This window comes from Leptosomus discolor, chromosome 14, assembly GCF_034619465.1.
Source record: "Leptosomus discolor isolate bLepDis1 chromosome 14, bLepDis1.hap2, whole genome shotgun sequence".
NCBI classification, from domain to species: domain Eukaryota; kingdom Metazoa; phylum Chordata; class Aves; order Leptosomiformes; family Leptosomidae; genus Leptosomus; species Leptosomus discolor.
In genome coordinates this window covers 6,333,255-6,358,443 of record NC_141404.1, presented here as the reverse complement: position 1 = coordinate 6,358,443, position 25,189 = coordinate 6,333,255, and the positions used below count along the sequence as shown (strand labels likewise).

At 48.9% G+C, this 25,189-nt stretch overlaps 2 protein-coding genes across 4 annotated transcripts; both read right to left on the bottom strand.

Moving 5' to 3' along the window:
• Positions 1-572: 572 nt before the first annotated feature.
• Positions 573-7,917, bottom strand: TMEM184A (transmembrane protein 184A). The gene is made up of 9 exons (XM_086473104.1): positions 7,867-7,917; positions 4,622-4,846; positions 3,770-3,935; positions 2,750-2,840; positions 2,579-2,654; positions 1,803-1,894; positions 1,242-1,411; positions 945-1,142; positions 573-823 (listed from the first exon to the last, which is right to left on the bottom strand). Exons 1-9 carry the CDS (start codon positions 7,915-7,917, stop codon positions 573-575), a joined length of 1,320 nt encoding a protein of 439 aa, XP_086329230.1.
• Positions 7,918-9,828: 1,911 nt separating this feature from the next.
• Positions 9,829-13,206, bottom strand: PSMG3 (proteasome assembly chaperone 3). Of its 3 annotated transcripts, none has more exons than XM_086473154.1 (3): positions 13,180-13,206; positions 12,182-12,399; positions 9,829-10,354 (listed from the first exon to the last, which is right to left on the bottom strand). In XM_086473154.1, the coding sequence occupies exons 2-3, from the start codon at positions 12,395-12,397 to the stop codon at positions 10,202-10,204; spliced, it is 369 nt and encodes a 122-aa protein (XP_086329280.1). In that variant the 5' UTR covers positions 12,398-12,399; positions 13,180-13,206; the 3' UTR covers positions 9,829-10,201. The 3 variants fall into 3 exon arrangements, with proteins under 3 accessions (XP_086329280.1, XP_086329278.1, XP_086329279.1); XM_086473152.1 differs by lacking the exon at positions 13,180-13,206 and adding an exon at positions 13,112-13,130; XM_086473153.1 differs by lacking the exon at positions 13,180-13,206 and adding an exon at positions 12,931-12,965.
• Between the last annotated feature and the right edge of the window lie 11,983 nt (positions 13,207-25,189).

Below are 25,189 nucleotides of genomic sequence, written 5' to 3'. Positions count from 1 at the left end.
AGGGGGAAAGATGTAAAAATAAGGAATGACGTCTTTGAACCGTTACCAGGTTTTGAGGTGAAGTGAAGTCACCTTCCTGGGCTGGTTTTCTCCACGGGGCTCTTGGAGATCATTTTTTACTCAAATCAAGAGAAACTAGAGCAGAACTGTGCTGAGAAAAGCATTTCTCTCATGCCTCAGCACTGCTTGGAGGTAAGAGGAGGGTGAGGGTGCCTGGTCCATCCTGCAGCCTGGCTCCCCTCCCTGTCTGGCATCCCCCAGTGTGGGCACGGGGCTGGCATCAAGACACCAGCAGTGGGGTGGCAGAGCCCAGACTGCAACGAAGGGCTGCTTAGTCACAGGAGCAAAGACAGCCCAGTCCCTACCACCAGTAGAGATGGGATGGCAGAAGCTGGCACTATTTGATTTAACCTTTCCCTGGGTTATTGCATCTTCCCTTCAAGAGACTGGCTTTTTGGGTAGAGTTCCTGGCTTCTCAGTACTCTGATTAGACCAGGTTGTTTCAGGCTCAAGACAGCTCGCACTTGCATGGGTTTAAACCTCTCCAGTGTCACTGTCCCCTGTGATGTCTCCTACAGCTCCTCGTCCGACAGGATGAGCACTCTCTTCTCAATGCTTTTGCTCTTTCTGCTGCTTGGTCCATCCATTTTGGAGGCTGCTTGCCGGTTCTCCCCCGGTGCTTTGCGCTCTGCCTCCTGCATTGACTGCTGAGTGTACTGCTGGTACGCGGGCGAGAAGTTGTGGATCGCATCCTGCACGATGTCCTGGGGGCTTATGGTCTCCCTCAGCCCACTTGAGATGCTCTGCATTGGGGCAAGGTTTGCTGAAAAACAAGGAGAGCAGGAGGGTGATGGGACATCAGACAGATGGGACATCAGGAGCCCAAGCACTCCAAGACTTCCCTTAGTCACTGATGAAGGAAGGAAGAAGAGAGGAAGAGTTACCTGTTGAGTTTTCTTTCTTCTCTCTGTACACCTGGCAGGTGAATGCATAGCGCAGGGCAATGGAAGCAAAGAGCATCTCAATGCAGATGATGAAGTTCTGGTAGCCAGCAGCCACTGTCCCAGCTCCCACCTCCTTCCCATCGATGATCTGAACTTCAGGGATCACTCCACATTTCTCCAGGATTGCAAGCAGTGTCCCTGTGCAGGGGAAGGGAGAGGGACCAGCTCTAGTTCTGTGTCCCCGGGTCAGGTGGGGCTATGAGAGGAGAAGGGCTAGGCATCCATGGTGGGACCCACCTTGCCAGAAGGAGAGGAAGATGACTGCCTTGATGGTGATGAACTTGAGGACCGGCTCAAATGGGCGCAGCAGGTCCATGGTGGCGAAGTAGAAGAGGAAGAGGGCGTAAAGAGCCAGGCTGACAGAGAAGTTGTAGATGATGGTGATGTAGAGGTAGCCGCTTTGGACACTGTGGGGAGAGAGAAAGCTGCTGCCGTGGGCTGCAAGAAGTGAAGCGAGTGCAGTCGGAAGCAAAGAAGGAAGAAATGGGATGGGGAGAAGTGCGTGTCACTGCCATGGGGGACAGCACAGTCCAGGAGGGGAAGGAGAGGCAGGGAGAAAGGGGGGAGCAGGGGACTATTCAGCTCTTCCTCTGTTGGTGGGACCTCTTTTATTATGGCTCACAGGAATTTCGTCCCTTTCTTATTTGGGGACAGTGAGTCTCCATTCCCCGGCAGTTTGGGCTCCCTGTGCTCTCACCGCCTGTGGAGCAGCTCCCTGGGTGGGGCTGGCAGGACACCCTGTCCCCAGGGACCCATCCTGTCCCCTTCACCCTTCCCAGCCCGACCCAACATCCTCACTTGAAGTCCCCGTCGTGGTACTTCCCGAACGCCTGCAGGATGATGGTGACGATTGCCATGAGGGGTTTCACGATGCAGAACTGCAGCGTGGCCTGCACAGGGGAGAGACACGGTGCACGCCGGGCAGCAGGGACATCCCACTGCCCTCCCTGCAGCTCCTGCCACCCCCAGCCCCTCCACACAAGCCAACCCCTCTGCTCCCGGGACAGAGACAGAGAGAGCAGTTCTCCATCACAGGAGCGCCCAGCGCTGTGGGGTGGAATATGAACCTGCTCAAGGTCTGCAGACAGAAGGGAGGAGGACTCCCAAAAGGCAGCTCCTGAAAGAGCGGAGCTGCTCCACGGCAGCGGGGGTGGGGGGGGTGGGGGGGGTGGGGGGGTGAGGGGTGGACACGGACTGGGTGGCTTGGGACAGACTGGTGCCAGGATACAGACTGGTGCCAGGATTCAGCCTGCAGCGCAGCCCTGGAGAGTTGGAGAGCCGTCCGGGCTAACCTGGGACTGGACAGAGATGGCAATCTCAGCTCTGCAGTGGGAGGAGACCCTGACTCAGCAGTGAGTCAGAGGCAAGGACAGCGAGCGTGGCGCCCTGCTGCTGGCCAGGTGCCGGGAGCTGGGTGAGCTGCCTCCCTCAGAGGGAAAAAAAACCCACAAAAAGAGCATCTCGGGAGAGAGCTGAAGCAGAGCCCTCTCGGCAGGGCAGTGGGGAAGGGACCTGCTGCCTAGAGAGCCCTCGTTAGAGGGGAGCGGAGCCAATGCACCCCGCTGGGTACCCACCTGCTTGCAGAAACGCAGGAACCCGATGGAGTAGGACATACCCTGAAGGCAGCAGGTCCCATAAAAGCAGCTGGATCTGGAAGCAGAACCCGAGGAGATGCAACATGTTGGGGCTGCTGGATGGGGAAAGCAGGTGGAGGGCCGAGGGACTCATGGGATGCTGGGACTTACACAATGGGTTTCCCTCGGATCTCTGTCATGATGGTGCTCTCCCCTCCGAGGTACTCGAAGCACAGGCTCAGGAAGCTGTAAATCACAAACGCTGGCAAGGCAAGGGCAGACACAATCAGCAGGGCTGATGGAGATCTGGGAGGGGGTTGTTACATTTCACATTCCTTCCTGCTCAGGTGTTTTTTCATCCACCACAGCACTGCATCAGGATTTGGGACACTGGTGAGTGGGAGCCCAGTGAGAGGAGCAGCAGGTCAAATCGGTCTGACTTCCCAGCGGAGTCAGATGTACTGCACCATGGGCACAGGGTTCGTTGCAGACGCAGAAGCTCCTCCGCACACACGCAGTCTGTGTGTGGCACGTGGCAGCAGTCGGGTGTCCCAGCAGTGCTCGTAGAGCCAGCCTCCATGCACACCCAGACAAGTCCAGGCAGGAGTGCAATGGCCAGGGACCATCTGCATGAAAGGACCTCAAAATTGCTAAAGGGCAGCACGAGCGGCTGGTGGCCAGCAAGGAGCAGGTCCTGAATGGTTTTCTTGGACATTCCCATCACTTGTTTTTCATATAGTCCAAATGTGAAGTAATACACACGGCCACCACACCCCTGCATTCCCCACGGGGCGAGCAACAAGGTGGAAGAGCAACCTCAACCCTGACGAGTTTGCCTGCACCTCAAAACACCCCAACTCCCCAATTTCTTAGGTAATCTACCTTCTGAGTTAGAAGCAGTGTTTCTACCCCAAAGGCAGCCAGAAAACCTCTTTCCCCAGAAGCGTGGTGCTGGCGTCCCTCTGAGCCTGCAGGCAGGCGTTGGAAAGGCACCAGCTCGTGTCTGCCTGTGGGGCATCCCCTCCCTGCTGCTGATGGAGAAGGAAGGGGAAAACCTCTGCGTGGAGGAAAGGAGAGCGGGAAGTGAGAACTGCCGCTTTATGCAATCCAGGATGCTCCAGAGACACAGGTCAGCGAGATGAGAGCCCTGCTTTGCCACCAGCCTCCCTGCCAAGGAGAGCCAGTGCTCACCTTCATAGCAGTCACGCACTGAGTCGAAGTAGACGTAGTATTGATGGCTGCCGAGGAGGAGGAGACTGAGCCAGGAGTCGAAGGCATAGATGGGCACGATGAAGAGGATGCGGATGATGTAGCGCTGCTCCTTGGGAACGGTGTAATTCTTCAGGTGTGTGTAGATCTGCAAAGTGCCCGGCGTGCAGAGCTGTGGCTACCACCGGTCAGGAAGGGAACCAGAAGTATCCCCAGCCCACAGGGCTGCAGAAGGCTCGTCCCATGTCAGCCCTCCTCCCAGGGGTGAGAGTGCCACTGGCTTTCCACCACAGACCCATTGTGGTGAACAGACACACAAGACGGGCTCCATGCCAGTCCCCAGGGCAATCCCTTCCACAAACACACATGGAAATTGAGTCCCTTCCCAAGGCTGTGTGACCAGCGTGCACTCCTTCATGCCAGCCCCCCGTGCAGCCCTGTCACAGCACTTGGAGGCGCCAGCTTGCCCCAGGGTTGCCGTCAGCAGCACGGATCCGTGCAGCACCCGAAAACATGCCCACTGGCAGTAAGTTTCAAGGCAGCCAGTGTTGTGCACCCCAAAGGCATAGACCTGGGGTGCCAAGAAACCCTGCTGGGCAGTGCCAATGCCCTGCAGCCTCTCCTGGCTCTGGCAGCCACCCGGGAGCATGTGGGCAAAGTCCACCCTCCCAAGCTGCCAGCACCAGGCTCCCGACAGCAGAGATATCCCCTCCGGGCAGCACCAGGAGGAAGTGTTTATCTGGAGCTGTGGTTTGCAATGAACTTGGGGGTAATCAATAGTTTTGCCTTTCCGTCAACCCCAGCGCTGAGCCCCATCTCCGCTCCAGCCCATACCTGGTGGAACGTGACGATGAGTGCTGACCACACGAAGATGCCGGAGATGACCTGCGCTGCTGTCGTGGTCAGGAAAAGCTGCTGGCCATCCTGAGAGTCGTTGTGGGCAGCCGTGAGCAGGGCAAGGGCTGGGGATGGGGGAGCTGAAGCCAGCCTGGCCACCGTGCCAGGCCCTGGGATGCTGGGTGCCGCTGGAGAGGGCAAGGCACGCGTGGCATTACTCATCTGCAGGGAGGGAGAGGCAGGAGGAGTGGCGCAGGAAGGCAGGACCGAGGTAAGCTGGTGAAGGGGAAGGTCCCTGCAGGTTTCCCAGCCCACACCTCCTGTAAGGTTTATCTCCTCCCCAGGGTTTTTCCAGGGTGTCCCTCACCTAAACCAGCCTGTTCACCATGGCTGAGTCTGCTTCTCCCAGCAGGAAAATGCAAACATCCTTCAAGAGCAGACTGTCTTTTTGCAGTCCCTGTGTCCCCCAAAACACATGCTTCTCCTTCCCAGCCTTGCTCTTTCTTGTTTTCTCAGGGCTCACTGTCCCACTTGAAAGGGAGAGACCTGCCTACACATTTGTGCCCCTGTGAGTTCACAGTTGTGGCTCAGGACCCTTTTCCATCAGAAACCAGAGACTTAAGGGTTAAACTCATCCTTCACCAATGATAATAACGAGTCCCTTACCAAGGAGCCATCAGAACACTCATGTCCTCCTCCTTGGGAGCCCAGAAAGCACTGGGATCCCTGTGGCCCTGCCCAAATTTGGCTCCTTTCATCACGCGTGGCCTGCTGGGGGCAAACCCCAAGGCTGCCCAAGAAGCCCGAGGTTCGGCATCACCCAGGTTGTTTGGACAGCCTCGGCAGTTTCGGGATCGTGGGAGTCTTGGTGTGCTGGCAATGCCAACCTTGAGACCTGAAGGGCAGCCAGCCATCCCTCCTGCACCCAAATTAAGCACAAGGGAGCAAGCCTGCCATGCTGCAGGCAGAGCAGGCAGAGCTGCTGCCCTTTGGGGATGCTGAAGTGCTCCAGTATCTCCCCAGCAGGTCTGTCCCCATTGAAGCTGGTTGCCCCAAGTCACCGAGCATTCCCAGCGCAGAGGGTGGACGGGGCATACGGGCACCGTGTACCCTGCGGCTCCACACAGCAAGGACCAACATAATAATATGCTCTTATTTATAGGGCAGCTTCATATCTCAAGGCCAACAGATGCATAAACTGCCATGTTTGGCCTGTCTTTCTGCTCATCTATGGAAAGCTGCTTTTCCCCAACTATAATAGCAGTTTAAAAAAACCAAACAAACCACAACCTGTGAGCAAAGCTCTAACAATATAGATGCTTCTTGGTGCATTGTTAATAAACAAAGATTTTAGCTGCTGGGTAACTATCGCCTGGGAGTAAAACTGTAAGCATGAACTGGTGAGAGGGAAGAAAATATCTGCCACAGATAAGAGTGGTAGGGAATGACCTCGGTCCAATTAAACACAGAAAACAAACCAAAGCAAGAGCTCGCCCCGCGGCTTCCTCTCCTGCCCTCTTCCCGAACTCCAGCCTCGCAGGAGAGGAAACCCAGCTGGTGTCAGATCCACAGCCCTAAAAATACCTTTCTCCCCTCTCCGCCTGGCAGGAGCCGCCTGTAAGCGGAGATGCCCGGGGTGGCGGTGTGCTGGCGAGGTCCCAGGAGCTCACCCCAGCGTACCTGCACCCACGAGCGGGGAAGCGGAGCTGGAGATGGCTGGAGGGAGAGCGGGGCTGATAGTGTTACGGCGGCAGCAAGGAGCCAGGTTTTTCCTCCCTGCGACCGTCCTGCGGCCATGCCCCAGCCGGCAGGAAGCAGGATCCCGGGGAGAGCCAAGGAGGGATCTGGTCTTTGGACAGACCGCAACAACGCTGGATCTGCCTTATAAACATTAACAGCAGGACGGAGATAGCCCGCGGTGCGGGGAGGGAGGCGACAGCCCAGCTGTGCCCCATTCCCCATCATTCCTTGCTCTTTTTGGGCGCTGCCCTGCTGCTGGCTGGGGCTGTACGGCTGGGTTTGTCCACGCTTTCCCTCTGCCAGAGCATCACGATAGGGAAGGATGTGACCCAGCTCGCTTCCCAGGACATGGCAGGGAGCTGTGCTCATCGCTAGACCCATTTATTCTGTTTTCGACCCAGCGCCGTGCCACAGAGGCTTGGCTCAAGACATCCCAACTCCTATTAGCTTTCCCAGCCACCGCAGTACGAGCACGGTGGCACCAGCAGCCGGTCCTGGCAGGCTCCCCTACATTGTCACACTTTGAACACGGCAGAGCAAGCCATTAAAAACAAAAGCCTTGGTGCCACTTGGAGACAAGGCTCCCAGCTCCAGAGGTAATTAGATCCCGGCTTGTGCAAGGTAGCCGGGCAATTCAATGCAGTTAGAGGGCCATTTGCTTTCAAAACAAAGGCTGCGAGGAGACGCAGAGAATAATATTAGCTGCAGAACTCAGCTCCTCGATGGGACTGCACCAGTGCCACATGCAGTCCGGCTGTTTTCAGACACCTTGCAGGTACCTGCCATGCAGTGTCTACCTGTTACACTCACTCCCTGGGATATTAGAGATGCTAAGTGAGCACTGAGCAGAAGATAAACCGAGCAGTGAAACCTGCGTTCAGGCAGGCCACCTGCACACGGGGCTTCTCACTTTGCCAGGGATTCCCTTCCACCTGCAGGCTGCCAGAGCCGACTCCCAGCGCACATCCCTTCCAGTGTCCCAAAGCACCCGGGACAAATCCCCACCCCGGGGGCAGCCCCTGTGGGGCTGGGGCAGTCAGAAAGGAAAGGTGAGCCCTGCGGCCCGCCCCCCCAGTACCGCTACGGTGCTGGCCCCGGTAAGCAGGGAGAGATCTCTGACCCCCATCGCGGGGAGGGGAGCATCCAGGCTCAGCCCCACCAGTGCAGGAGACATGCCTTTCCCGATTGCTCTCAGATAAAGCCAGGGCATGGGGGTTATTTACCCAACCAGCCTCTCCATACCACTCCCAGGGCAGCCAGGAGGAAGGACCTATAGCCCATAGCTATAAATTAAGGCAGGACAGCATTGAGCCCTCCTTAAAGCCCGTCCGGAGGAGTGGGTGACGCAGGCACAGGGCTCTGGCAGCAGGCTCTGCCCTCCCGGCAGCTCCCATGGGTGCTCAGGCCTGATGGATGGGACAACTCCTGCTCCGTGGCGGGGGGGGTGGGGGGGTGGTGTGTGCCCCCAGTTGATGTGCCCCCCACCCCAGGGCCCTACTCACCCTGTGGGGCTCTTCCCGGAGCGGGTCTGGCTGCCATGCACCTGCCTCCATATCCCCTGCGCCCTCCTCCACCTGCACCCGCGGGAGACTCCTCCTCCGGGCACCCTCCCAGTCCTGCCCGCTGCTGGCAGCAGGCCCTGCCGGTGCCCCACTCAACCCTGGCTGCACCCCGGGCCCCAGGGGAGCTGGAGCAGCAGGTCAGGCTTTGCCTCCCACGGAAAAGCTACCGAACTCACCTTTCCAGTCCACCGTGCTGGGCACCCACGCCCGGAAAGCAAACACGGATGGGAAGCCACGGCACAGCCCGACATGCGTCCTGTGGCCGTGGGCGAGAGCTCTGCCTGGGTGGCAAAGGCAGGTTTTCTTGCAACTGGGAAATAATCCTTACCTGGAGGACAGCGATGACCGCGAGGCAGGCAGCTGGTGGCACCGGCAGACTCGCGCCTGGTTTTTGGGGCAGACCTTCCCCCTGGTTTACTGCAGAGCAGAGAGGAGCAAAGTCGAAGGACCAATTGCTCGTGGTCTAATTTATCACCTGTGGAAAGGCAGCAAGATAACCCTGTCCTGGCTCTGAGCACCAATGGGAGAGATCTCCACATCCTTTCTTTACCTGCCACCCTGTGCAGGCCTGATGGCACACAAACCCAGGAAATTAAGGTGGTAAACTCGTGGTCGGCTTTTAGGTAGTAACACTCAGGTCCTCAGGCACAGCAGTGGTACGCCACCGTATCGCTACGATGGAAGGGGTGATTTACATTCAAATTGCTAATTACTTTATGATTCCCCAAGTTCCTGGAGCTACGGACACCATAAGAGCAGCAGGGGTTGGAAAAATACATTGAATTTTGTTTCAGGAAAGAATCCCTACTAGCAAACCAGGATCGACATTAACCAATTCCACACGCCTCTCAGCCTTCCTAAACAAAACAAAAAAAAGAAAAAGAAAGTGTAAAAGAGGGAAAATTTGGAGTTCTGACAGATGCAAATCTTTGATTCTTGGAAACATAGTTCAGAAAATTATTTTTAGATAAAATTTCTTGTCAAGGGCAGCTAGAAGCCTACAGTGTCTGGATGTACTTTTAAAAAAAGTTTCATTTCTCATAATCCTTTAAATACTGTAAATAACCCTTACTTCAGAGAAAAGAGCCCTTTTGAAATGCATTTTCTGCGTTTAGACTTTTAGGGGATTTTTTTAGCAACAGAAATGACCCACCAGCCGGATCCACGGGGGGCAGGAACAATCTCTATACTGATACTGCTGGTATCGGTGGGTCTTAACAAAGCAGAAGTCTTCCCTGCCCAGAACCCAAGACCTGGCCTCTGTCTGCTCAGTCAAGTTCCTAAGTGACAAAAGTGTGTAACAGCTCGCTTAAAAACTTACTACTTCGTGTTATTTGTTACAAGAGGTAAAAAACAAATGCGCTTTCCAAGCAAATGGCAGAAGTTTGGCCATTAAGCATTGCATCAACTTGTATGACTTTATCTAACACTTTTTTCCAACGGACTCAGAAGAGACACCCCTGTGTAACCCCCCCAATCCCTTCTGTCCCCATGTCTCCTAAAACAGATGTTTAGGAGAGGGACAGCTCATTGCAGGTGGTCCAACCTATGTATGTGCTGCCTCTCCGATGCGCTGGTACCACGTAATCCATAAGCAGCTGTTTATTTTCTCTTTTTCTCACCACTAATTTGGGTTCCTGCCTTCCACCCTGATGGCAGCTTTCATGAAATTTGCAGAGCATAATCATCTGCCTCTCTTTAAAATCACAGTGAAAGTGGAAAATGGATTTAGTCTACATCAGGAAAGGGAATGACATAAGGACAAAAGCAGTCACATAGGACTCACTTCCTTAAAAACAGGCAAGAAAATCTTTCCTCTTATGCAACTGCTGTTATTTGTTACTGAGGCTTGTGTTTCAATTGAAAGTGATTTTCACACAGCAAAAATGAAAACAGGTAAAATTGGATTTGTCAATGTTTCTTTTATTCCCCCTGGACTGGGTGTTTCCCCTTTGCGGTGCAGTGTAGCTACAGAGCTTGGCATCTCTCGCTCCTCAGGACACAAACGCAGAGCCATGCCATTTCCCAAACACACATCCCGCCCAATGTGACAAAAATCGTACTTCTCTTGTATGTTAAGACTATATGGGCTGCAAACCTGTCACAGTAACAAAACCCACAAGTGTTCTACACAGCAGTGAAAAATTCATTAAATTCCTCAGTACATCCAAAACCAGCACAAAGACATTCCATCATTTTCATTTCTTGTCCCTTCAAATAAGTGGTGATGAGTCACAGACTCAAGATCATTTCCTTGAATCCAGATGGCACAACTTCACCACACTTGGCAACTTCGGATCACTTCCCGTAGAGCCTGTATTCCTTCCATGGTCTTGTCCTTCAACGCCATGGCGAGAACAACAGGCTTGTTCCCGGCTTCCTCAGAGACGAACGCCACCAGGTTTTTGGCACAAACATGAATGAGGGGCTGAAAAGCAAAGGTATATGGATGTACACTCTTAGAGCTGGGAGGGCCCTCCCTCATGGCTGAGGAAGAGTCCTGCAATAACATGGAGCACGTCAAGAACCTGTCGATGCCGGGCTTGGACTGAGCCCGCAGTTTGCTGAGCGGTTCCAATGTGACTGGGAACAGACATGCAGTTTGGCTGGGCAGCAAAGCCACGGTACGGAGAACTGTAGAAAGCCCTTTCTCAAACAGCTTAAAGGGGAAGAGTTTGGACCCATGTGTAAGCGACAGCCACTCAAACCACCCTGAAACAACCCAACTGGAGCTGCACTTGTATCGACTTTCGCACCAGTTTGGAAAACTTGGAAAGTTGGTACGAAGAATCTTTCCTGCCGCTAATCCTCCCACCCAAACTACATCACCAAATATCAAATATAGGAAAAGCCATGGATCAAAATGCCTCTGTTTCCATCACAGACATTCTGAAGAAATCTCCAAGTAAAATTTTATTTTAAAAACTTCTTTTAAAAACTTGTTGCTGAAGAGGGTACGTTCTGCTGATAAGCTCTAGGAAAAAAACCTGTTATTTTTACAATTCCTAGAGACCCCAAAATGGTGTTATATACATAGCCTTTGCACGCCATGTGTAAAAGACTTGGTTTTGATTTTAACAGAATAATGAAAAATAGAAATAAGTAGTGAGGCTGAAGGAGGGAAGGGATATAAACTTCTTAATGAGGTTTCTTTAACAAGAACATCCAGCTTGTCTAGGTTTTATTTACACTCACAGTTACATATTTATCAGAAGGATGAGTTTGCTTGATTCTAGCTATCAGTGTGGTTTGGGAGTGTGTAGCATCCCAACCGGGGATGATAATGGTGATAAGCAGGAAGGCAGCAAACTAGTGAAAACCTTTTCTTAAGAGTTTAGATTGATTGATAAAATGATTTAAAAATACTATGTAACAAAGCAAACAAAGGCACTTCCCATTTCCAAATAAAACACAGCTTGGGGGTGGAGGTGGTAAAAATTAGCAGACATCATGCCAGGGAAAGCAAAGCATCTCCCATCCAGAGAAGGAAGGCTACTGCTGAAGAACGAGAACTCCACAAGGGGAAGCTGCAGATAGAATCAGGAACTTGTGTTGCTTGAGTTTTTCTAGTTAAGGTTAGCAAGTAATATTTGATAGCTCCAACCCTGATGGAAAGCCTCATAATCTTGTAGCTCTGTAACTTTCTGTTTTAATACCTGACAAGTTGATGTTTTGTAAAATACATTTCCTTCTGCTTTCTCTGCAGCTTTGTGAAATGGTCGATAAAAACTCATTTTGCTGAAGCAAAACAAATTAAACTTTATCAAGGGAAGGTGCTGGGAGAGGGCACACTTGGGAGAAGGCAACTAAAGCCTGTTACGGGGCTGGCATAGATGGAGGGGTGTGGGAGTGTGTGAGAAAAGGGACTTGAAAAGGAAAACAAACTCACTAGAATAGAAACCCAAGAAAAGGTTATCAATTGTTGCATGTTTGATCTTGCAACCCTTAAACCAACAGGAGGTTTATCAAACCTTCCATAAACATGGTGAAGCAATCCATATCCTGTAGGACACAAAATAACAGATTCCCAACCACTCATGGTTAGTTGAACTTTCGTTATGTCAAAGAGCAGATGAGCGTGCATATCTTTCTGACGAACCCCGCTTCCCTCAGAAGAGATTTAAAAATTAATCTTAACACTGTGCAAACACCGCTCAACTGCTGTGATTCATCAACTCCCTGGCCACTTGCACAGCCCCACCTACTCCATTTCCCCCTTACCCTTGCTGCCTGTGCACTGTATATCCTCTCTCACCTCATCCTCGCCCAGTAGCACCTTTGTGGTGAGTGAGGGCCTGCCCACGTTGTCCCCGATGGTGTTGGGGTGTACGTAGACGATCGTCCCCATCTTCCCATACTGTGTGACTAGCACGAGGATGGAGTTGGAGAACGCCGTGCACACCACCTCCGTCGGGAACCCGTGTACCACCTCCTCTCGCTGCTTGGATGTCAAGATGGGACTCGCTTCCATCGCTGCGGAAAAAGAACAATAAGTATAAAATAACATTAGATGAAAAACACAGACCATGGGCTACAAAAAGCCCAAATCCTTCCCTTCATTCTAAGTACCCACGTTAAGTTGGTTTCAGAGCATAAAAGCATCCAGAGACGTGTGTCTGTGCAGGAACAACGGTCAACACCCCACATCCCTGACTGGGAGGGGAAATTTAATGGCCCCGTAGCAACGGCCTGCACCCCCCCCCCCCCGCCCCCCCAACGCCCCGGCGCGAACGAGCAGTCATTTATAGGCTTTCTTGCTAATCACGGTTTGACAGTGATGGCACCTACAGCGCAGGCCACCCCCGAGCCCGGCCCGCTGTGCCGTGCCGTGCCCTCCCCTCCCTCGCAGCCTCCCGGCCGCTGGCACCGAGGGGGCGACCCCCGAGCCCCGCTTTCCACCCTAGGCCCCGCAGGCCTCGGCGCTGCCTCAAGGAGACGCCCGCCCTCCCTCCCTCCTTCCCCTGCCACCGGGCCGAGGCTGAGGAGAGCCCCCGCCGTCCCTACCCGCGCCGGGCCCCGCCGCTCCACCGCTGTCTCTGCCCGAGCCCGCCCCGCCGCGGCGGAAGCGGCTCCTTTCCCCTCCCTCCGCCGGCCCGCGGCGCGGGGAGATGGCGCAGGGCGGCCGCGGCCCTCCCTTCCCCTCAGCGCCGCGCCGCCATTACCCGCGCCCGCCCGCCCGCCCGGCGCGCTCGGGTAGGCGCCATCTCCAGCCCCCCCGCCTCGCTGTCCTCAGGGACATCGCCGCTCGCTGACCTCAGGACAAAGCCCCTTCCCTTCGGCCCGGCCTCCTCGGACGGTCTCTGCCCCTTTTACACTGGCTCCCGTCGGCGGGGCGGGGGGGATGTCCACCTGTGGCGTGAGGGAGTGGCGTGTGGGAAGGCTGCTAGTTTCCATCCTTTTCTATCCCCCCCCCCCCCCCCCCCCCGCCCCTTGTCCATATGGAGTGCCACTGCTCCCACCCGCTGGGTGGCGGTGGGCCCCACGTTGAGCCGCCGAGCGTGCTTTCCCCTCAAAAGAAGGCTGGTTTTGGGCCATGGGAGCAGCCTCGCTGGCGTCCTTGCCCTCCCTGTCACAGGCAGGCTGCCCAGCCTCACGCCTCGCTGCTGATGGGATGAGCGGCGGCCTGTTCGGTGGCAAAACGCTCCTCCGCGCATGGCCCAGCTGCTTCATGAGTGAAGCGTGGGGCTTGAGGGAACGATGGCAGCTGCCCAACGGTGCTGTAATGGGAGATAAGGACATCTGTGTGAAGAGTGCGGAAAAAAATGCTTGTGTCCCATGAGCAATATGTGCAAACATTAGTTTCTGTTAATTGCGTACAGTTAATTCAGTGCTATTTTTTACTTTGAAATACTAGAGCTCATGAATAATAATTTTGTATACTAAGTTACACAAAGCTCTGAAAACTGGGATTTCTCAGAGGTTTGCACCCTTCCAGACTTCTGCAATTTTTGCGTCTAAAATACAGTCCAAACCTTCATTTCTATGTGTTTACTGTCATTCCCACCATGTGAAATATCCTCACTGTGGCTGCAGCAATGACTACCTGAGTGTGGGTCACCTCTTCAGGTAACATCGCTGAAAGACCTCATTAATATTTTTTTTGTTTCCATTAAAGTTTTAACAAAACTTGATACAGGAAGAGCATATAAACTTTGTGCTGAGAATCCTTTAAAGCACCGTTAGAGAGCAGCAGAGGTCCACGGAAAAGCTCTTAATTCAGCAGGTTATTCTTGTGGTTAATCCAAAGAGAGAGGCTTGATACCTTTTCGGCACTCCTTGCAATCTGGCAAATAGTCTGTTTTCCAGCACTGCGAAGAAACAACATTCCTCTTTCTTGCTTACCACAATCACTCGAGGCTTTGCCTGTTTGGCAGAGATAATAGGAGCTCTTGTCAGTAAAGCCTCCTGACTCATAAAGAAGTTTACGAGTCCTACTCTGCCTTCTCTGGAGGGTAGTTTTACTTCAGGAAACACAAAGCACCGGATTCTTCCTGCCATCTTTGCCAGCCTCCATTTTATTTTTTACATGACAGGACGACAAAGTGAGTCCACTTTGGTTCAGATTTACACGGAAACACTGTGCTTCACTGTTTGGCATTAGTTTGGGACGAAAGAGTCTTTAGCAGTTTCAGTCATTTGGATATCTCATTTTGGCATGGAGCTGAGGTGGGATATAGCAACTCGAGAAGCTGACAGCAGGAGGTAACAGGGCACTGAATCTTCATCACTGAAAGTAAATACATTCAAAAAATGAACTAAGGAGAAGGCTCCTTTGTCTGTCTGACTGAGGCAGGGGATGGAGATTTGAGAATACACACCGTGGCAGATAACGGGACCTTTCCCGAGGGGTCTGTCTGCCTGTCACCTGCTTCCCAGCATTTTCTGTCTGAGAAGGACATGTATCCGTACTTACAGTCCTGTTATCTATAGCACTTTGCTTCCAAAAATCCCTAATCACATTGCAAACATTATTACATTTAGCTTCATAAACTCTCTTTTGACATAACAGATTATTAATATACCCCATTTTACGGTCAAGGGAAATAAAGAATCGAGACAGACAGCAGTTCAGAGCCATCAAATCCTCAGCTGGAGATTCTGCAGGATTTCAGGATTCCTTCTTCCACTCTTATGCACTCGCTGCTGAAGAAACATAAGTTGTGCATGTCACTATCTCAATTACCAGAGAAAATCAATGACTGTGCAGCCCCATAGTTTGACAAGAAAAACTACCCATAATACTGCAGCTTTATACCTTCATTATTATTTATTTGAGCAGTTTCTTGCTACTCTTCTTTTTAGACTGCTTAAGCGCCTAGGTGTGTGTAGACTGGAACAAGGCTGCTTTTTATAATAATCTTTGCATTTATCTGAACTGATTTTATACAGCAAATGCATAAGATCCACAGAGCATCAGAAATGTTTCCCACTTCTCTCGGAAACTAGACACACAGTGTTTCAGGACATCCATTAATAATCCCTGCTCTTGGGAGCACCGAGCTATCAAAGTGCTGGGTTGGTTTATTAGTTTACAGGTTATTACTTCTCTAGTTTAGATTTCTCTCTTGTATCTTTTATGATGCAGAATATAGACTGTGAGCTGGAACCTCAGGTGCAGCTGGGCTCTGGGCTGCTCAGCCGAGGAGAAAGGAAAGGAATTAGTTTGCTCCCCGATGCGGGAGCTGCTTGGGAATTATTCTGACCCTCGTTATAAATCAGGTATGTGAAGCAGAGCTGCCTTTAAGTACATTCCTTTGGCCAGGCAATATCAGAGTGCTCCTCTTCGCCTTATTAGTGTCACAGCAAGGTCGGGGGGATGTGGGTGGTGTGGGGTTGTGCGAGCGCTCTCTCCATGGGGCCGTTGTGTCAGAGGAGTAGAAGGGGAGGCAGAAATCCACCTCCCGGTGCTTTCAAGTGGTTCACACTGCATTTAAGTACAGTCTGGCAGAGGTGATGTTCAGTAGACACTCCCGAATTGAGGCCCTTGGGGAAGCGGGTAGAGGAGCCCATCTGGGGCTGTTCTCTAAGACTAGCTTTAGCCCCAGAAGTCCGGTCTCCCTGGCTGGCTCTCTCTACAGTCAGTGGAGAGAGGCGTTGTCACTGCTTGGTGCAAAGCGGCATCACAGCCTTGAACCTGGCTCTCCGCGGTCAGGAGTTATGCCTGCTGTGGCTGAAGTTGTCTGTTTGTCTCCTGGTTTCTAGATCTCAGCCTGCCATAGGTATGGGCCTGCCAAACATGACCAAAACCCAGCTGCTTCTGCACGTGGGCAGAAATGGGACGTCAGGTTTGCAGGGAAGCCTGGGGTTAAAGTGTGAGCAGCTGAGGAGTTCAGACGTGTCCAGGATTAGGTGATAGCTGAACAGCATGCTCGGAGTTAAAGCTCTGAGGCTTTTGTTTTATGTGCTCATAATTTGAAGGAAGGTGAGGGGATTCTGGCTGTTCTGTGCATTGGTCCCTTTTCTGTGCTCCTTAGGATAAGGAGTAGTATCATCTCTTGTTCTGAGAAACAAGTCCAAGAGGTTTGCTTTGTTCTTAAGTTGTCCACATGGCTCTTATTGTATGGGACATCTCGTACTTCATTCATTGCATGAGTAAGAGGAAGGGTAAGCCAATCAATCAGGCATTGCAGAACCGCTCTAAGCTATTTAGTTGTTGATTAAACCTTTTTTTTTTTTACAGTGTAGAATTCAGCTGGAAAAACCACAGTCTTTTAAGAAAAAATAAATGCAACGCTCAAAACGAAATTGTTCCCTTTCTGTGTGAGCTGTGCTCAGCTGCACATCTGAAATGGAAATACTGGATATCTTTCCATGCTGAGACTGACGGTCTTGCTATTGTTTTGTTTTCTTGTGTTTGCAACTTAGTAAAGAAACAATATGGGAATGTTCATTAATGTTTGTGTAAATAATAACTGCCCACACATAAGCACTAGCATATTTTCCTGTGAAAGCTCAACGTGCAGGGCAGGATTTAAAAACATGGCAGTAAGCCAGCACACTCTGGCTGGGCCTGGAAACATCTAGGTAGCAATTTGACTGGAGCTCTTTGGAAGTGGGTTTTTTTTTTTTAGTCAGATTTAACGACCTATAAATAGAGGAGTACTCCAGCCCTTGTAGGACTTTGTTATGCTGTGTCATTTGTGTTTTCTGAGCTGCTGTGCAGGCTGGGGAAGGAGGACTTCAGATCCATGGGGCTGGCTCGAGAAAGGAGCTCACTGCTGGGGGGAGTTTCAGGAGGGGGCTACTGCTGAGATTGCAGTGCCTGGCAAAAATGAGGCGAGTCACACTTACAGAAGGATGTTCCTGAAAACAGTTTCATAGGTGCCTCATTTCAAACAGCAGCGCTTTTCATATATTCAGTACCTTTAAAGCCAGCGGATCCTATGTTTCTTTGCAAAAAATATCCAGAAATTATTTCAACAACCACAGAAAGGAAAATTACATTCTTGAAATATGTGAAATACATCTCCAGAGTAGCTCCAGACTACCTAAGACAGCTAAAAGAGCTCAAGCCACCTAAAAGAGTCGGGATTACATCATGCATTCAACCTAGTGCTGTCTAATGATATTTTTATCCCCAATATTTATCATGAGATAGCAGCTGGCTGTACTGGCCATTGTAGCCAGGGAGTATGGAGCAGACAGAGTCATCATGTGGCAAGATTGAGTTTGAGTACTGTTTACATAATTTTCATTTGTCAAATAACAGCCCTACATAGATCATGACCATGACAGCACCTGTGGATGGTATCATCCATCAACAGATCCACCCTGTGAACAGCAGAAGCTTTGCATTACTGGAATGGCTGAAGAAATTATTTCCATGGGTCAGTAAAGGCAGCAGTAATTGCCATGAAGCTCACTGGAGTTTATGCAGGAGTTTTTCAGTTGCTCGTGGTGGTCTGTCAGATGGAAGACAGCATGCAAATAGAGTGGACTGTAAAGATAATTGTGGCATAGCTTCTAAGAACAAAACCCATTCCACTCTGTTCCTAAGAAGTGCAAAAGCACAGAAAATAACAATGTGGCTCTTGCAGAAGCAGCAAGGGAATGTCAGGGTATTAGTATGATACTAATAGTATAGTCAGTTGTATAAATCACTTAATTGTGGCAGCAAATTAAATAGTGTTGTTGTCTAGAATTCACCCATAGTTAAAATGATACATCTTGATGAGACAAATGCCTTGTGCGCTGCCGTTAATAAATTAGCTTCTCTTTCAAGTGAGAAAACAATTAGAAACTTGGTTGAAAAGGGCATATTTTCTCTGTGGCCACTGATCCCTCAAACTCTGGAAATAATAAAGTGTTTCTAATAGTTGTTCATTATTACATTTCTGAAAGAGGAAAAATCCATTGTCTCATTATGTTCAAGACAGTTATGAAATTGCACTGGGAATATTTGAAAATGTAAGAGGCGTCTAACCAAATGGTTTCAACTTTGACAATGTATCATCATTTGCACTTCATAATGCTGCTGTTAACTTTGGGAGAGATCAGTCAGTGCACACAGTGGAAAATGAGAATAAATATTTACTTTTCATTTATATACTGCATAAATAACAGCAAAGTACGCAGTAGACAGGTCATGATTCGATTTTGAGGGTTGCTTAACAAAAGTTTCAGAATTACAGGAGGTATTTATTTTGCAAAACTTAAATACGTGAAAACATTGAGGCATTTCCCCACCAAGTAGGTGACTGTGCCTTGCCAATGAAACAATAACAAAATGATTTCCGGATCTTACGAATTGCTCTTGAGCATTAGGTGAAGATTGGCTCCATCTGATTTTTAAGTTCTTTATAGGTGTTGAAGATGGTGGAAGTGCCTGGTGTCTGAGTGCTTCCTCTTTCATAGTACATTAAGTTGTTTTTTGCCATCTAGTCAAAATTAAAATCCTCTGTGGTGCTGAAGTTTCGCACATAAAAGATTAGTTATGCTGTAGATCACAATAAAGAATGAAGTTCAGACCTGCGTAAAGACATACCATGACAAGGCAAAAGAAAATAGGCAGATACCCTTCAGTGAGCTGCAGAGGCTCTCAGATCTCAGTGTTCATCTACCGACACCAACCTCATTCACCTGCTGCCTCTGAAAAAGCGTGAGATTTTAGGAAACTGGAAGCCATATGGAAGGATTTATCTATGACAGAAGGCTGGGAATACTTTTATGAGGAATATTGTGATTTGAAAGGTTTTGTGAGGCACATACATGTGCTGCAGGAATTTGTATTTAGAAGTGCTTCAAATCCTAGTTATCTCCATTTCAGAAAACTTGCAGAGTTTACTACATCCCGTCCTGTCTCTAGAGAGTAATAGAATAAATTTTTTCTCCTGGAAGCAGATTTGGTATTTCAGAAACCTGCAAAATGTTGGGTCCATTAAAGCTGAAGTTTAAAGTTAGTTTTAACTGACCACATAAATTATATTACAAATTAACATAAAAAGAAATAAATATTGAAGTTGTTTGTTAGTGCCGTTCTAAGTAATGAACTGAAGCTTGTGATAATTGAATTGTACTTTTGTTGGACAGTACAAATGTACTCTTAGGAGTAAAATACAATTATATATTGAGGAAAATGCCATTAAAATATTGTCCCTTATTTCACAGGTGCTTATCTCCCATTTCTGTATAAGAAACATGATAATCAAGAAAAGCAGATGTACTATCAACTTTTTAAGTTTCATTCTGGAACTGAGGTTGGAATATTCCATAAGGAAATCAATGTCATTTCCCTGCTCTCTTCTGTCTCTGTAAGAAATGCTCTGCCTAAGTCCTTTTCTGCTCTGCACTTGCAATTCTTCTTCTGTTTCTCTAGGCGACTCTAGGCTGGGCTCATGTTTTTGTTCTTCACTTAATGTGAGCCTCCTTTCCTATCTCTTCCAAGAGCATTTTGGAACCAGTTTGCCCTAAAACCCTGAGATCAGAGAACACTGGAGGATTAGTTTTAAACTTGTTAAACTGAATTAACACTCCTGCCACATGATTCTGGCCTGTGCCAGTCCTTCTAATCTTGTTCAGAGTTTAGGATAATTTGTTTAGTAGTGCTGATCAGCTGGAGGTTAATTCAATTGGACTTTGGTTATTTATTCATGCCCGGATTTGCTAAGTGTCACAGCAGATACATGAGGTCTCTGTTACAGTTATGAGACGGCTTCATTAGTGTGACGGAGAGTCCATCTGGATGACTTCTTTTCCTCCGTGCAATAACTGGCTGTCAGGGCTCTCTCCCGTGGAAAAAAATCCTTATATAATGTCTCCTTTTCATTTGTGTCGTAAGTGTATTGATTACAACTTAAAATGCACTTCTCTGTTCTGGTTGCTGCGATTGCCAGTAGTCTTTGTCAGGGATCTCAGTAGTATTCCAGGTCTGCATTTTGAATTGATACCAGAATTTAAAAGAAAACTGCAAAAGTGTTTTAAAAGCCATTTATTATTAATAATGTGTTTTCATGCAGTATTTTTGTCCTGCTCACTTCAAGGTCCGCTTTCCCCATGAGTGAAATGCTGCCAGCACTGGGGTGGAACACGGTCAGTCTTTTACAGTGTCCAGAATTAACTACCCAGAAATGGAAGACAAAAAGGAGGAAGAAAATTGCATCCTGCTGAAACCTCTGGAGGAATTTAGGTTGGCAGAATGTTGTTACTCGAACTGGAACGTGGCCAGGACACCAGGATTAATGTTAGCACAAAATGCCACTTGATTGCAAGTGTTCGGATAACCTTGGATGAAAGTCTTATCTGAAAAGAGGCTCTTCTAACAGAATAGGGCTCCCTGATATTGGCTGGGACTTTGGTTCAGGTTTGACTCAGAGAATTTTTGCCATTTGCTTCAGCAGTTTTTGAATGGGACAGCTCTTGAATGGTAACACATCTCCCCTTCACAGCCTGCAGCACAGCAGATAATTTCACAGAGAGGATTCCATGCCATAGAGTGATGTCTCTTTTGAGAGATGTTTCCTGATATATCATGCAGACATTACAAATAGGAGCCTGAAGGGATGCTTGTTGGAGAAAGGTCGTAAAGATTAGAAGGCAGGAAAAATGTTCAGTGTCGAGAATGCACTGGGCCAAGCTGAGCTTCTGCAGCCACATAAATGTGGAATAGCTACTTACGCCATGGAGTTACTCCTGAGCAAGTGAGACCATCATTTGCCTCATTCTTGTTTTATTCTCCTCTCTGAATGTTTCTACTGTCAGTCCTGTAATACATGTTATGGGTTGGGCAGGCAGAACCAGGTGGTGCCCAGCGAAAGCTTTGATGATTAAGAGCAGCGTTAATCAAAATTTCTTCTCTTTCTCTCAATTTTTCAATTAAATTATAAATCTGTGCTGAAGAACAACCATTAACTTCCAGGGAGTTAGAAATGTTCCCACATGTTTGGCCTTCTTCAGAAAACTCTGTCACAGTTACATACCGTGAAATACAGTTTCCAACAGAACAATGTTCCCAAAACCAGCTGGGACCTGCATTACAACTCAGCATTCTTTGCAGAAGTTTATTTGCTGTTGACTTGGAAGCCAAGTTAGAGCTTTTGAGAAGAGTTTCTACTTATCTCTACTTATCTACACAACAATGCGACATGGGTCCAGCAGCATCAGTTCCCACAGAGAAGCTGGAGAGAGCAGGACTAAGAGAAAAATGTGTCAGTATCTGTCTTTGCCACCAGATGAGTGGCCTGCTGTGGGATTTGATGTTTCTTGCATTGGTCCTGGCCTTCACATGCCTGCGTGCGTAAAAGGAAAGCATCCAGGGACCATGTGGAGGCAGCCTGCCACAAATCATGAAGGGGGCTTTATCTGCAAAAAAGCCAGTTTGTGTTCCCAAGAGACGGGATCCTTGCCTGGAGGTTAAAGAGCAGTGTGCAACTCCATCTCTGTGGGTACTTTCCTGATACTACAAGTTCTTCTTTACAGTAAGGCAGGAGCTCCATGCAAAGGGAACAACCATTACAGGGCTGTACTTCAGCTGCATGTGTGGGTAACCTGTATGTGAGCATGGGACTTGCTTTGCTGTTTGTTTTTGAGGGCGAAACCCATCACTGCTGTTATGTGGGGTGAATGTGACCCAGACTGTTTTGTAAATGGAGCTGTTTTGCATCCTACCTGAGCCCTGCTGACGTTTTCCCTTGTTTTCCATGGGAACCCACTGATTATACCCTCTCCCACAGCCCAGCCTTCCCATTCCTCTCCTGAAGCAGCTCAGACTTGTATATGAGCCAAGATATGATTCCCCTAAGAATTAATTTAATTTAATATTTCTCTTCCCTGTCTTCATTATTTTTCATTTATAGGTTAACCAGCACCTGAGATGCTCAGTGCTTTACCTAACTTTACTTTGACTAGATAAACTTAAACATTTTCGTTCCCCCCTCCTTCTGTTTGAGGGTTACTGTGTAGTTCTGTATTTTAAAAAATCAGCAAACGGAGAAGTAATCACTGGTGCGTTTTGCTGAGAAGAGATAGATGGCCTGACATAAAGGATTGAACATACTATTCCACAGATATCCCTGCGTCTGATAAAACAGGCCAAACTCATTCTTTATGTAGCTGCACCACGGATGAACAAGACCCAGGGGCTGTAAGGAAGACCACGTGCTGACATTTTGTTTCATCGAGTCCCTGGAACATTGAATATGCTCTTGATATGCAAGAGTAGGCTGAAATCTGCAATCAGCTCCATGAGTGTAATTGAATCTGAGTCAGGAGAAGTGACACCTGCATGATGAAGAAGGGCATTCATTACGCTCTGTTCAGGTCTGTACCATCCTGCTTGTGTGGACGGAGTTCAGCATGTACTATCTCAAGCTGAGGGATCACACAATCATGCTCCAGCTCTCGTTTCCTATATATATATTTCTATTACGTGCTGGACATCTCAATGTGATGCATAAGCAAACACCATCCTATCTAAATATCTGCTCTGTACATGTGCATCAGCTAACAGATGCACATTGGACTTATGAATATGAATGGGGTAAAATGTGTAGTGTGACCTTCACATCAGGCTTGCTTTCCTTCATGTGCCTGCACTTCTGAGAAATCACTGCTGTCTTGGGGACACCCGTGTCAGTTCAGACCAATCCCCTGTTCCTGCAGACAAACATGATACAGCTGTGCAGTCTGCAAGGGTCTGTAAAGTTGTGTGTCTCACACGTGTGCTCCCCGTGGCCAGCAATAATAAAAGTCTCAAAGACAGTTCAGGAAGACAGAAGGAGAGGCCAATGGACATTGCCACTGCCTTAAAAGGAAGAATAAGAGGAGAAAATTCCTGGATGATCTCTTCATGCTATCACCAGGAATGGTCCTTTTGGGAATGGTGCAATGAAGAGCTTTTGAGAAAAAAGTTGTCAAAGCAATTTTTGTTGGAAACGTTATTTTGACACATCAGGCCATCTTGTTTTGATCACTCCCTTTTCAAAAGTAACTTTTAGGTTACAGTGTTCTGCTTTGATGATTTTTCAAACGAAGTTGCAGTCATTTCACTTCGTGTCAATTTTTCATCCACATTTTATCTTACATGGGAAATGAGAGCAAAAGAAAACATTTGATTGACCCAAACTACCCGTGGGACATGCTGTTTTTGTGAGAACTTTCAAAATACTGCTTTCTTTTTCCCTGTTTGGGAAGAAATTCCAGGACCTTTCACCCTTTGGAGAAAGGAGAACACACTCTGGTGAGAGCGTCTGGTACAGAGGCCAAAATCAAGGTGCTAAACCAGGGCTGGTACAGAATCATCTTGTTCTACATCTGAATGCAGAGAGGTCTCTTGCTTAGCTACGTAGTGGTCCCATGTTTTAGTCATGCCGCCATGTGGGCACTGTCCCTGGGGGAAGCTCGTTCCGTGCTTGGCAGGCAGTGCTTGGCAGGCAGGCTTTTGGGACCACGTGCTGAAGACTTTACACCTTCTGAAATGCAACCCAAGGCTCCTTGCAGGGATGACTGGCAGGAAGAGTACATCTCAGTGTTTAATCTTCAGGGAACCTGGCACTTTTCACAATTAGCCTTCAGGGAGGGCACTCGGGTGCCCTTGGCAAGTGGCTTAAATGGAGAAAGCAGCACATCTTGGCAGGGATCCAGAAGTAAAAGCAGCTTTGGCAGGTAGCCTTTGTGCAAGGCAAGCACTTTGCAGTTCTGCTTTAGAGGAGGGAAGCATGATGCTGTAACAGGTAGGAGGGTCAGACCCAACCTAACCCCTTTGGACTTCACTCAAGGTTGGTGCTCCATATTCTCTCCTTATGTCAATAGGGAAGCACCCACTATTTCTCCATACTTTGAGGAATTCTTACCAAAATCCCCTCTGTATAACACTTACATATATATATATATATATGTATCTACATCTATGTAGAAAATTGGTTACTGAAAGCATGAGAATAAAAGTATTGTGAAATTCAGCTGGATCCTCCAGAGAGAGGGATGCAAAATATGTATCCAATAAAGCTTTTCTGATGATACCCATAAATACAGAACTGAAGTGCTGGCCCTGCTGTCCTCTCCAGTACCATTCCACCAGAAATGTGTAGCTCACATCCTGAGTCATCCCCAAGGAGAGCAATAGATGTTATACTCTTGAAATAGTTTAATTTCTAACTGGCCCAAGCACAGTTCATCCCTCTTTCATCAGGCAAGAGGAAGATGGAGAATTTTAATATCTTCTGGTGAGATCATGGGGCCTCTGAGTCCCTAGCCTTATTCAATGCAGTTAGTGCATTTTGCCAGTTCCATGCAAGAAACTGCAGGTGCGTGAGAAGTTGGGCTCCCAGATTGCACTGCAAGAGTGATGACGCTTGTATAGAAAGTGGGACCTTTCTGTTGCTCTGACCAAGGTGCCAGAACTTGAGATCTCTGTTTTCAGCCACAGGAAACCCTTTTTAAGCTCGTAAGTTTATAACAAGGAACTCTAATGGCTTTATTTCCAGAGGCAGAGGTGATGAATTCCTACCTGAAGGAATTGTGTTCAGTGAGGATCTAACACTTTATTTGTCTTGGAAGACCTCAGCATGCTACATCCATTCCTTGCTTAGCATCAGCCTATGTGTTCTGTGTGTAAACTGAGGTAGGGAGCTCACAGGCTCTACTGTCCCCTCCAAAACTGCTGTCCCAGCATATAGCGAGGGGTTGGCTCCCAGGAAGCTGCCCTCACCGCACACCGATGTCTTGGGCACAAGTTTCTCTGGGAATAAGTGACTGATGGCTGCTATTAGAGGAGGAGATCTTTGGAACAGATCCATCCTCCCCTACGGTGAAGTCGAAGGGCAAGAAA

Coding starts and splice junctions, on each gene's coding strand:
- TMEM184A (XM_086473104.1), bottom strand. CDS start 7,917: ATGGAGGCAGGTGCATGGCAGCCAGACCCGCTCCGGGAAGAGCCCCAC. Junction 3,936..4,621: donor TCATCGTCACGTTCCACCAG/GTATGGGCTGGA, acceptor GGCACTTTGCAG/ATCTACACACACCTGAAGAA. Junction 2,841..3,769: donor AGTGCGTGACTGCTATGAAG/GTGAGCACTGGC, acceptor TTGCCTTGCCAG/CGTTTGTGATTTACAGCTTC.
- PSMG3 (XM_086473152.1), bottom strand. Junction 10,355..12,181: donor TGCTACTGGGCGAGGATGAG/GTGAGAGAGGAT, acceptor TTTGCTTTTCAG/CCCCTCATTCATGTTTGTGC.